General features: G+C 43.3%; 1 protein-coding gene across 1 annotated transcript in view; it reads left to right on the plus strand.

The window, feature by feature from the left end:
- The window catches only part of col16a1 (collagen, type XVI, alpha 1), an 80903-nt gene that overhangs the window by 37359 nt on the left and 30420 nt on the right, over positions 1–13124 (plus strand). The window contains 9 exon segments of the mRNA XM_070436397.1: positions 1231–1284; positions 1891–1945; positions 2220–2255; positions 2258–2433; positions 2974–3009; positions 3881–3988; positions 4955–5022; positions 5024–5075; positions 6679–6732. Of these exon segments, the coding sequence (XP_070292498.1) occupies positions 1231–1284; positions 1891–1945; positions 2220–2255; positions 2258–2433; positions 2974–3009; positions 3881–3988; positions 4955–5022; positions 5024–5075; positions 6679–6732 (639 nt within the window).

Here is a 13124-nt window from a genome sequence, read left to right on the forward strand (position 1 = left end):
ATTATTATTATTTTTTTAATTCTCCAAGCTCTGTCAAGTTGCTTGTTGATAAWTRCTAGACAGCCATTTTCAAGTTTGCCATAGATTTTCAAGACGATTTAAGTCAAAACTGTAACTAGGCCACTCAGGAACGTTCAATGTAACTTGGTAAACAACTCCAGTGTATATTTGGCCTTGTATTTTAGGTTATTGTCCTGCTGAAAGGTGAATTTGTCTCCCAGTGTCTGGGAGACTGAACTAGGTTTTCCTCTAGGATTTTGCCTGTGCTTACAGTACCTCTATTCCGTTCATTTAAAAAAAAGACTCCCTAATCCTTGCCAGTGACAAGCATACCCATAACATGATACAGTCACCACCACGCATATGAAGAGTGGTACTCAGTGATGTGTTGGATTTGCCCCAAACATAATGCTTTGTATTCAGGACATAAAGTTAATTTCTTTGCCACATTTTTTGCAGTTTTACAAAAAAATATATATACAATAATAATATTCTGTACAGGCTTCCTTCTTTTCACTCTGTCAATTAGGTTAGTATTGTGGGGTAACTACAATGTTGTTGATCCATCCTCAGTTTTCTCCTATCACAGCCATTATACTCTGTAACTGTTTTAAAGTCACCATTGGCCTCATCGTGAAATCCCTGAGCGGTGTCCTTCCTCTCCAGCATCTGAGTTAGAAAGGACACCTGTATTTTTGTGGTGCCTGGGTGTATTGATACACCCTCCAAAGTGTAATTAATAACTAAGTGTAATTAATATGCAATGTCTCCTTTTTTTCTACCAGTACTGTAGGTGCCCTTTTTTGTGAGGCATTGGAAAACCTCGCTATTCTTTGTGGTTGAATCTGTGTTTGAAATTCACTGCTCGACTGAGGATGAATGAGGTAGTCATTCAAAAATCATGTTAAAGACTATTATTGCACACAGAGTCTATGAAACTTATAATGTGACTTTTTAAGCACAGTTTTACTCCTGACCTTATTCAGGCTTACCATGACAAAGGGGTTCAGTACTTATTGGCTCAAGACATGTCAGATTTTCATTTTTTATTTTTTTATAAAAAATAAAATTAAACATCATTTTTCCACTTTGACACTATGGGTTATTGTGTGTAGGCCAGTGACACAAAATCTCAATTTAATCAATTTTAAATTCAGGTTGTAACACAAGAAAATGTGGAAAAGTTAAGGGTTGTGAATACTTTCTGAATGCATTATATGTATCTTTTAGGGCAAAGCTGGACCCAGAGGACCCAGTGGCAAGGATGGACTGAAGGGGATAACGGTGAGAGGGTGGAGCTAACAAACACTACATCTACTACTGGGTGATGTCATCATGTTATGTTGTGTTTTGATATGTTATGTTATGTTGTGTTTTGGTATGATGTGTTATGTTATGTTGTGTTTGGTATGATATGTTATGTTGTGTTTTGGTATGATATGTTGTGTTTTGATATGATATGTTATGTTATGTTGTGTTTTGGTATGATGTGTTATGTTATGTTGTGTTTTGTTTTGGTATGATATGTTATATTATGTTGTGTTTTGGTATGATGTGTTATGTTATGTTGTGTTTTGGTATGATATGTTATGTTGTGTTTTGGTATGATATGTTATATTATGTTGTGTTTTGGTATGATGTGTTATGTTGTGTTTTGGTATGATATGTTTGTGTGTTTGGTATGATATGTTTATATTATGTTGTGTTTTTGGTATGATGTGTTTATGTTGTGTTTTGGGTATGATATGTTATGTTGTGTTTTGGTAATGATATGTTATATTGTGTTTTGGGATGTTATGTTATGTTGTGTTTTGGTATGATGTGTTATGTTTTGTTTTGATGGTTTGTTTATGTTAGTTGTGTTTTTGGGATTGGGATTTCTTTGGACAGGGAGATCCAGGGATCTGGTCTAGGAACTCCAGGCCTAAAGGAGAGAAGGTGAAGTGTGTTGTTAGTTGTGTGCATACATCTTACACATGAAAGTATGTCTATACATTTGTGTGTGTGTGTGTGTGTGTGTGTGTGTGTGTGTGTGTTGTGTGGTGTGTGTGTGTGTGTGTGTGGTGTGTGTGTGTGTGTGTGTGTGTGTGTGTGTGTGTGTGTGTGTGTGTGTGTGTGTGTGGTGTGTGTGTGTGTGTGTGTGTGTGGTGTGTGTATGTGTGTGTGTTGTGTTCTTTTGCCAACAGTCCTAAGCCAGTGTTTCTCCCCTCTACACCCAGGGTGGTCATGTGGGGTTGTGCAGTCTTCTCCCTCTGAGTGGGCAGTGGGACGTCCTTCGTCAAGGTGCTAGCGGGTGAAACTGGCCCTCCAGGGCCGCTGGGCCTGCAGGAGGAGGGCACCGTGAGGCAACCAGGTGAGACCCCTCTACCTGGAGAGAAGAGGGCTATGAGGACTTCTGCGACGTTGTCGACCTGGTTTGCTTATTTTGACCATGCTTGTTTAACATGACTAAGCCAACAACTACACATGCGTCTGTCAAACCCACTAAAAACACCAAACTGACCTTAGATCACTGTAATCAGGGTGATGTCTGCAACTTAAATTTTGGCAAAGTCATGACATATGCAGGTAATCCCCACCTACCACAGGATGCCCAAGGTGAGCTATATCTCAATTAAATGGTAAAGATACTGTGTCTACACAGCTTAATTACATGGCCTCAGTGGGTTTAGCGCTGTGTCAACGGTTTATATCTGAATGGGTAGAGGCTTGCACAGGTGTGTGTGTGTGTGTGTGTGTGTGTGTGTGTGTGTGTGTGTGTGGTGTGGTGTGTGTGTGTGTGTGTGTGTGTGTGGTGTGTGGTGTGTGTGGTGTGTGTGTGTGGTGTGTGTGTGTGTGTGTGTGTTGTGTGTGTGTTGTGTGTGTGTGTGTGTGTGTGTGTGTGTGTGTGTGTGTGTGTGCGTGCCTGCGCGTGCATAATCTTATAGGTGCGTATCACTCTAAATCTCTGTCTTTTCCTGTCTCTTTGCACAGGGTGTGCCAGGTCGTGATGGTCTAAGGGGAGAGAAGGTAAGTTCTTCATTACAGGGTTTTCTTTGTAAAAGTCTCTGAATCGAATTGAAAGATGCGAAGGGACGGTAATGTATTCATTCTCAGCTAGTGCCAGGATATGTGACAAAGCCTCTGGAGAATTCAGTCCACCTTAAATAGCCTTGTTGCCTGCAGAGAAATCCAATCACATTGACTTAAATGATAATGTCCACAGGAAAATCAGTCCGCCTTAAATAAGACATTGAATAACCCAGGGAAATTAGTCTATTTTGAATGTAGCCTGTTGCCCCAGGGAACAAGCAGACTAGACCGCCTTAAATCATCTAATATCTCCAGGTACTTTAGTCCTCCTTAAATGAGCAGATACCCCTAAAACGACTGCAGAGAAATCAGACTACATTAGATTAACTCATGTCTCTGGGGTCCTCAGACCACCTTAAACCAGGCAATGTCATTAGGAAAACCTAGAAAAGCCTCCGGTCCATCCGCAAATGAGTCCAGCTTAAATTAACTTTAGGTCCCTGGAGAGCTTGGTCCAATTTAAATAACCGTAGTCCCTATAAACTGGGAAGTCCACTGGAAAATCAGCCCACCTTAAAAAAATGTAGGACCTCTGAGGAATCTGAGGAATCAGTTGGACCACCTTAAGTAACCTTGAATCTGTAGCAAGCACTGATGTTACCTGAGCTAAGACTGGCAGTTAAAATACAATTGAAGAACCTGGTGTCACAAACCCAGATTAAGCCTATTGATAATTAGTCTTCATTCATAGACAAGGCTTGAATGATTCCTGGACTATAGTTATATTATCTTTATTTATGAATGTTCAAGTACGAGTCACAGACCAGATCCCTATTATTGATTAAAATGCATATGTCTCTGTTGCTAGGGCGACCAGGGTGAGCAGGGAGACCAAGGATTAGCCGGAACCCATGGAACCCAAGGCCTGCCTGGAGAGCCTGGTCGGGATGGACTAACTGGACTGAAGGGAGAGAAGGTATGGAACACCCAACCAACCAATCAATGAGTCAGCCTGACTGTCTGGCTGGTTAGTTGGCTGGCTTTCTGGCTGTTTATCCGTCCATCTCCCTTATCTGTCCAAGTATCTTATAACGTATCCTTATGCCTATATAGATTGTGAATCCAAGATCGCACAAGCGTATTAAAGATGATGCTATAAAAGGCTGTTAATTAAATAAACTATGTTCAACACCCTGTATAGCAGATGAACTAACTATTTAACAATCTAACTATCTAACTATCCATCTAACTAACTAACAATCACACTATTTATCTAACTAAATAACTAATTAAATATATATCTATCTACGCTACATCACCGTCAAACATCTCATTCCAAAATCATGGGTATTAATATGGAGTTGGTCCCCCTTTGCTGCTATAACAGCCTCCACTCTTCTGGGAAGGCTTTCTACTAGATGTTGGAACATTGCTGCGGGGACTTGCTTCCATTCAGCCACAAGAGCATTAGTGAGTTCAGGCACTGGTGTTGGGCGATTAGGCCTGGCTCGCAGTCGGCGTTCCAATTCATCCCAAAGGTGTTCGATGGAGTTAAGGTCAGGGCTCTATGCAGGCCAGTCAAGTTCTTCCACACCAATCTCAACAAACCATTTTTGTATGGCCCTCGCTTTGTGCACGGGGGTATTGCCATGCTGAAACAGGAAAGGGCCTTCCCCAAACTGTTGCCAAAACGTTGGAAGCACAGAATCGTCTGGAATGGTCATTGTAATGCTGTAGCATTAAGATTTCCCTTCACTGGAACTAAGGGGCCTAGCCGAACCAGTGAAACAGCCCCAACCATTATTCCTCCTCCGAACAGTTTGTGTGCTGACGTTGCTTTATCTATATGTCTGTTTGTCTGTCTGTCTGTCTACTATCTAATGTAACACTCACCCAGACTGTTCTCTCTTGTTGACTGTTGTTGTGTTGTATCTATCACCAGGGAGATGCGTGTGAGAGCTGTGCGCCTGTCTCTGGCGGCAGATGGGTGTAGGAGGGGTGCATGGAGCCAAGGGAAGAGGGGCGACCCAGGAACCCCAGGAGAGGGGAAAGCAGGGAAACATGTAAGTGTGCAGCATGACTGGCCTTTGAGATGTACTGTTTTAGCTCTACACATACAGTACCAGTCAAAAGTTTGGAACATCTCTTCTCATTCAAGGGTTTTACTATATTTTTTTCCTACATTGTAGAATAATAGTGAAGACCATCAACACTATGAAATAACAACTATGGAATCATGTGGTAACCAAAACAGTGTTAAACAATAAAATATATTTTATATTTGAGATTCTTCAAGACTAACACCCATTGCCTTGATGACAGCTTTGCACACTCTTGGCATTCTCTCAACCAGCTTCACCTGGAATGCTTTTCCAACAGTCTTGAAGGAGTTCCCACATATGCTGAGCACTTGTTGGCTGCTTTTCATTCACTCTGATGCAGCACTCCATCACTCTCCTTCTTGGTCAAATAGCCCTTACACACCCTGGAGGTGTCTTGGGTCATTGTCCTGTTGAAAAACAAATGATAGTCCCACTAAGCGCAAACCAAATGGGATGGCGTATTGCTGCAGAATGCTGTGGTAGCCATGCTGGTTAACTGTGCCTTGAATTCTAAATAAATCACTGACAGTGTCACCAGCAAACACCATCACACCTCCTCCTCCATGCTTTATGGTGGGAACCACACATGCAGAGATCATCTGAGATCATCCGTTCACCTACTCTGCGTCTCACAAGACACGGTTGGAACCAAAAATCTCAAATGTGAACTCATCAGACCAAAGGACAGATTTCCACCAGTCTAATATCCATTGCTCATGTTTCTTGGCCCAAGCAAGTCTCTTCTTCTTATTGGTGTCCTTTAGTAGTGGTMTCTTTGCATCAATTCGACCATGAAGACCTGATTCACGCAGTCTTCTCTAAACAGTTGATGTTGAGATGTGTCTGTTACTTGAACTCTGTGAAGCATTTATTTTGGCTGCAATTTGAGGTGCAGTTAATTCTAATAAACTTGTCTACTGCAGCACAGGTAACTCTGGGTCTTCCTTTCCTGTGGCAGTCCTCATGAGAGCCAGTTTCATCATAGCGCTTGATGGTTTTTGCGACTGCAAATTTTCCGGATTGACTGACCTTCATGTCCTAAAGCAATGATGCACTGTCGTTTCTCTTTGCTTATTTGAGTTGTTCTTGCTCTAATATGGACTTGGTATTTTACCAAATAGGGCTATCTTCTGTATACCACCCCTACCTTGTCATAATACAACTGCTTGGCTCAAACGCATTAAGAAGGAAAGAAATTCCACAAATTAACTTCTAACAAGGCACACCTGTTAATTGAAATGCATTCCAGGTGGCTACGTCATGAAGCTGGTTGAGAGAATGCCAAGAGTGTGCAAAGCTGTCATCAAGGCAAGAGTGGCTACTTTGAAGAATCTCAAATATAAAATATATTTTGATGTTTAACACTTTTTTGGTTACTACATGATTCCATATGTGTTATTTAATAGTTTTGATGTCTTCACTATTATTCTACAATGTAGAAAATATAATTTAAAAAATTAAAAACGTTCATGAGTGTTGAGTGTGTCCAAACTTTTGACTGGTACTTTACGCTTCTTCTTTATTTTTCTTCTCTATCTTGTCTTTCTATCTCTCCATCTACCAGGGCAAGCCAGGTCTACCCGGTGTCCAAGGGCCTATAGGACCAAAAGGAAGCCAGGTACAGTATGATCATTTGCCATGCACACGTACAAGGTTTGGTGTGAGTTTAAGATGCAGTAGATGGTATAGAGTACGGTATATACAATATGAGATGAGTACTGTAGGGTATGTAAACATAAAAGTGGCATATGCTTTTGTAAAGTGGCTAGTGAGCTATGTATTACATAAGATGGCAAGATTGCAGTAGATAATAGAGTACAGTATATACATATGAAGATGGGTAATGTAGGTATGTAAACATTATATTAATGATGGCATTGTTTAAAGTGGCTAGTGGTACATTTTTACATAATTTCCATCAATTCCCATTTTTAAAGTGGCTGGAGTTGGAGTCAGTATGTGGCAGCGGCCGCTAAATGTTAGTGGTGGCTGTTTAACAGTCTGATGGCCTTGAGATAGAAGCTGTTTTCACAGTCTCTCGGTCCCTGCTTTGATGCACCTGTACTGCCACTCCGCTTCTGGATGATAAGCGGGGTGAACAGGCAGTGGCTTGGGTGGTGTTGTCCTTGATGATCTTTATGGCCTTCCTGTGACATCGGTGGTGTAGGTGTCCTGGAGGGCAGGTAGTTTGCCCCGGTGGTGCTTCTGCAGACCTCACTACCCTCTGGAGAGCCTTACGGTTGTGGGCGGAGCAGTTGCCGTACCGCGCGTGATACAGCCCGACAGGATGCTCTCGATGTTGCATCTGTAGAAGTTTGTGAGTGCTTTTGGTGACAAGCCGAATTTCTTCAGCCTCCTGAGGTTGAAGAGGCGCTGCTGCTTCTTCACAACGCGTGTCTGTGTGGGTGGACCAATTCAATTTGTCCGTGTAGTGTACACCGAGAACTTAAACTTTCCACCTTCTCCACTACTAACCCGTCGATGTGGATAGGGGGTGCTCCCTCTGCTGTTTCCTGAAGTCCACAATCATCTCCTTTGTTTTGTTGACGTTGAGTGTGAGGTTATTTTCCTGACACACCACTCCGGGGCCCTCATCTCTCCCTCGTCCCTGTAGGCCGTTCGCGTTGTGGTAATCAAGCCTACCACTGTAGTGTCATCCGCAAACTTGATGATTGAGTTGGAGCGTGTCATGGCCACGCAGTCGTGGGTGACAGGGAGTACAGGAGAGGGCTCAGAACGCACCCTTGTGGGGCCCAGTGTTGAGGATCAGCGGGGTGGAGATGTGTTACCTACCCACACACCTGGGCGGCCCCGTCAGGAAGTCCAGGACCCAGTTGCACAGGGCGGGGTCGAGACCCAGGGTCTCGAGCTTGATGACGAGTTTGGAGGGTACTATGGTGTTAAATGCGACTGTAATCGATGAACAGCATTCTCACATGGGTATTCCTCTTGTCCAGAGGGTTAGGGCAGTGTGCAGTGTGGTTGCGATTGCGTCGTCTGTGGACCTATTGGGTCGGTAAGCAAATTGGAGTGGGTCTAGGGTGTCGGTAGGGTGGAGGTGATATGGTCCTTGACTAGTCTCTCAAAGCACTTCATGATGACGGAAGTGAGTGCTACGGGGCGGTAGTCGTTTAGCTCAGTTACCTTAGCTTTCTTGGGAACAGGACAAATGGTGGCCCTCTTGAAGCATGGGAACAGCAGACTGGGATAAGGATTGATTGAATATGTCCGTAAACACACCAGCCAGCTGGTCTGCGCATGCTCTGAGGACGCGGCTGGGATAGCCGTCTGGGCTGCAGCTTGCGAGGGTTAACACGTTTAATGTTTTACTCACCTCGGCTGCAGTGAAGGAGAGCCCGCAGGTTTTGGTAGGGGGCCGTGTCAGTGGCATGTATTGTCCTCAAAGCGGGCAAAAAAGTTGTTTAGCCTGTCTGGGAGCAAGACATCCTGGTCCGCGACGGGGCTGGTTTTCTTTTTGTAATCCGTGATTGACTGTAGACCCTGCCACATACCTCTTGTGTCTGAGCTGTTGAATTGCGACTCGATTTTGTCTCTGTACTGGGACTTAGCCTGTTTGATTGCCTTGCGGAGAGAATAGCTACACTGTTTGTATTCGGTCATGCTTCCGGTCACCTTGCCTGGTTAAAAGCAGTGGTTCGTGCTTTCAGTTTCACGCGAATGCTGCCGTCAATCCACGGTTTCTGGTTTGGGAATGTTTTAATCGTTGCTGTGGGTACGACATCGTCAATGCACTTCCTAATGAACTCGCCTCACCGAATCAGCATATTCGTCAATATTGTTGTTGACGCAATGCGGAACATATTCCAATCCGCGTGATCGAAGCAGTCTTGAAGCGTGGATTCAGATTGGTCGGACCAGCGTTGAACAGACCTGAGCGCGGGAGCTTGTTGTTTTAGTTCTGTTTGTAGGCTGGAATCAACAAAATGGAGATAGCTGATGTTTAAAGTTAGTGAGGGAAATATAAGTCTCCAGCTTCAGCGATTTTTGCAATTGTTCCAGTCATTGGCAGCAGAGAACTGGAAGGAAAGCGGCCAAAGGTGTTGGTTTGGGATTGACCAGTGAGATATACCTGCTGGAGCGCGTGCAACGGGTGGGTGTTATTATCATGACCAGTGAGCTGAGATAGGCGGAGATTTACCTAGCATAGACTTATAGATGACCTGGAGCCAGTGGGTCTGGCGACGAATATGTAGCGAGGGCCAGCCGACTAAGAATACAGGTCGCAGTGGTGGGTGGTATATGGGCTTTGGTGACAAAACGGATGGCATTGTGATAGACTGCATTCAGTTTGCTGAGTAGAGTATTTGGAAGCTATTTTGTAAATGACATCGCCGAAGTCGAGGATCGGTAGGATAGTCAGTTTTACGAGGGTATGTTTGGCGGCGTGAGTGAAGGAGGCTTTGTTGCGAAATAGGAAGCCGATTCTAGATTTAATTTTGGATTGGAGACGTTTAATATAGTCTGGAAGGAGAGTTTACAGTCTAGCCAGACCCTAGGTATTTGTAGTTGTCCACATATTCTAAGTCAGAACCGTCCAGAGTAGTGGGTGCTAGTCGGGCGGGCGGGTGCGGGCAGCGAAGGTTGAAAAGCATACACTTGGTTTCACTAGCGTTTAAGAGCAGTTGGAGGCCACGGAAGGAGTGTTGTATGGCATTGAAGCTCGTTGGAGTTTAGTTAACACAGTGTCCAAAGAATTCATCAATCAAGTACAAGGAGAAGCGAAAACCGCAGACACTCGACCCTCCGTGGAATGAGTTTGACTCGTAAACATTGAAGAGATTGTTCACCTCAAAAGAAAAGTTTTGGTGCTGTTTTTCGAAGCTTTCCCATACTTACATTTTTGTATTACCCACATATCTACTGGCTGATTGAATCAATGTTGTTTCCACGTCATTTCAAACCAAAGAAATGTAATGTGATGAAGTTGAATCAATGTGGAAAACTGATTGGATCAACGTAAGGGATTTCATTTTTTTCCACCCAACTTTTAACTTAAATCCAATGATATGGTGAGATGTTTTGTTGACAACTCAACCAAATATAAATCAAAACTAGACATTGAACTGACGTCTGTGCCCAGTGGGTACCCACTATCCAACTGTTCAAAATAGATGTCAGGGTTATGTGGCAAAGTAATTCAGACACAATTTTCCCCAACTGGTTTAGTAGAGGTATCAGACTTTCCCATCTTTTAGCTGGAAATCTTCTATCTCTGAATTACTCTGATCCATTCTCTCTCCTATCCTGGGATTTAGTCTGGAATTCCTTCTGGATCAACATGTTAACATTCTTCCTAGATCAACATTCTAACATTCATTCTGTATCAATATGCTAACACTCCTTCTGGGTCAACATGTTAACATTCATTCTGGATCAATATGCTAACGTTCCTTCAGGATCAACATGTTAACATTCCTTTTTGGATCAACATGTTAACATTCTTCCTAGATCAACATTCTAACATTAATTCTGGAACAATATGCTAACATTCATTCTGGATCAACATGCTAACATTCCTTCTGTGTCAACATGTTAACATTCCTTCGTGTCAACATGTTAAATCCTTCTGATAATGTTAACATTCCTTCGGATCAAACATGTTAACATTCCTTCAGGATCACATTACATTCAGATCACATGCTCACAGTCTGCATCAACATGCTAACATTCCTCAAGTGTATAGGTAGTCAGATATACTGATATAACTGCAGGTTTGTGTACAAACACACACAAACTCACGCACACACACGAAGCAACAACAGCATGTGTGATGGGAATGAGAGATGGAATGAGGAAGACAATATCCAGGCTTGTTCATGAAGGTTCTGCCATTGCTCTACTGTTGATGAATCATCTGTTTGTCTCTGAGCTCAACTCACCACCCATCTCTATAAACCTTTCTCTCGCTCTCTCGCGCTCTCTCTCCTATTTTCAGGGAGCAGAAGGACCCAGGGCTACCAGGGTGGCAGTAAGTCATAAAAAATATAGATAAAATAATGATGAAATACATATTAAATATGATTGCCTCTAGTATGTACTGTATAATGGTCTCTGTAGTCTCCTTCTATCATGTTAATTTGCATCATGCTGCTCCTCTACGGTCCTCAGGGAATTAGAGGACTTACTGGACCAGTTGGGCCTGCTGGGGACATGTACACACACACACACACACACACACACGTATATATTATACGTGCATCAACACATAAACACACATACTCACATACACAGCCACACAAAGTTCTCATTCTTGTGTGTATGTATTTGCTTTTCACAGGGTCCTAAAGGAGAGGAGGGGCCTCCAGGGCCACAGGGGCCCATGGGTGTAGGTGTTACAGGACCCCCGGTAAGATGTGTGTGTGTGTGTGTGTGTGTGTGTGTGGTGTGTTGTGTGTGTGTGTGTGTGTGTGTTGTGTGTGTGTGTGTGTGTGTGTGTGTGTGTTGTGTGTGTGTGTGTATACTGTGTGCATGCATATGTGTATTAACTCTAGTCAAAGCCATTGAGTGATTGCTGTCTCCATACTTATCCCATTCCCAACCCAGGGTAAAGACGGCAAAGGTGGATCCAATGGAATCCCAGGAGCTGATGGAAGAGATGTGAGTGGCGTCACATTGAAACACAACACAGTCACATAGTATTGGAATTGTGTAGTCAGTGTGAATTGTATACCTTTCGTAGTACTGTGTAATAGTGTGTGAGCTAAGATCTCTAGTTTCTACAGACTCAGAGTCAGTGTTTTTAAAGTTTAAAGATGATTATATTTAGTCTAATAGCTAATGAAGGCCGCCTCAATCCATAACAGAGCCATAGTGTCTCCTGTCGCCCCTCTCTGCTCCTGACTACTTTCCTTGCAAGCTTTATCGTCTGCAATGACAAGGCCACACTAACCGTGTGTGTGTGTGTGTGTGTGTGTGTGTGTGTGTGTGTGTGTGTGTGTGTGTGTGTGGTGTGTGTGTGTGTGTGTGTGTGGTGTGTGTGTGTGTGTGTGTGTGTGTGTGTGTGTGGGTGTGTGGTGTGTGTGTGTTGTGTGGTGTGTGTGTGTGTGTGTGTGTTGTGTGTGTGTGTGTTCTGTCTTGTAGGGAACTGACGGAGCCAGGGGGACAAGGTAAGCCTAGCATTTGTGAAGATGAAGAGGTGTTAAGAGGTTTGGAGGCAGGGGGTAACAGATGGTAATCACTGGGATGCTTCACCAGCACACACACCACACCACACACACACACATAGGCAGATGCTTACACGCACACACACACAAACACACACACTAACACACACACACCCTCAAGGCACAGACAGAGTAGCAAAGGAGGTGACAAGTGTGTGGGATCCAAATAGACTAGGGAAGTAAAGGAGCTTTAAGAACAGGACTAGGACTATTAATTAGTGCTACCATCAGACCAACTGAACAGGACTAGGATTATTAATTAGAGCTACCATCAGACCAACTGAACAGGACTAGGATTATTAATTAGAGCTACATCAGACCAACTGAACAGGACTAGGATTATTAATTAGAGCTACCATCAGACCAACTGAACAGGACTAGGACTATTAATTAGAGCTACCATCAGACCAACTGAACCGGACTAGATTGTTAATTAGAGCTACTCATCAGACACTGAACAGGACTAGGATTATTAATTAGAGCTACCATCAGACCAACTGACAGGACTAGAAATTGTTAATTAGAGCTACCATCAGACCAACTGAACCGGACTAGGATTGTTAATTAGAGCTACCATCAGACCAACTGAACAGCACTAGGACTATTAATTAGAGCTACCATCAGACCAACTGAACAGCACTAGGATTATTAATTAGAGCTACCATCAGACCAACTGAACAGGACTAGGACTATTAATTAGAGCTACCATCAGACCAACTGAACCGGACTAGGATTGTTAATTAGAGCTACCATCAGACCAACTGAACAGGACTAGGACTATTAATTAGAGCTACCATCAGACCAACTGAACCGGACTAGGATTGTT

This window comes from Salvelinus sp. IW2-2015, linkage group LG31 (assembly GCF_002910315.2).
Source record: "Salvelinus sp. IW2-2015 linkage group LG31, ASM291031v2, whole genome shotgun sequence".
Classification (NCBI taxonomy): domain Eukaryota; kingdom Metazoa; phylum Chordata; class Actinopteri; order Salmoniformes; family Salmonidae; genus Salvelinus; species Salvelinus sp. IW2-2015.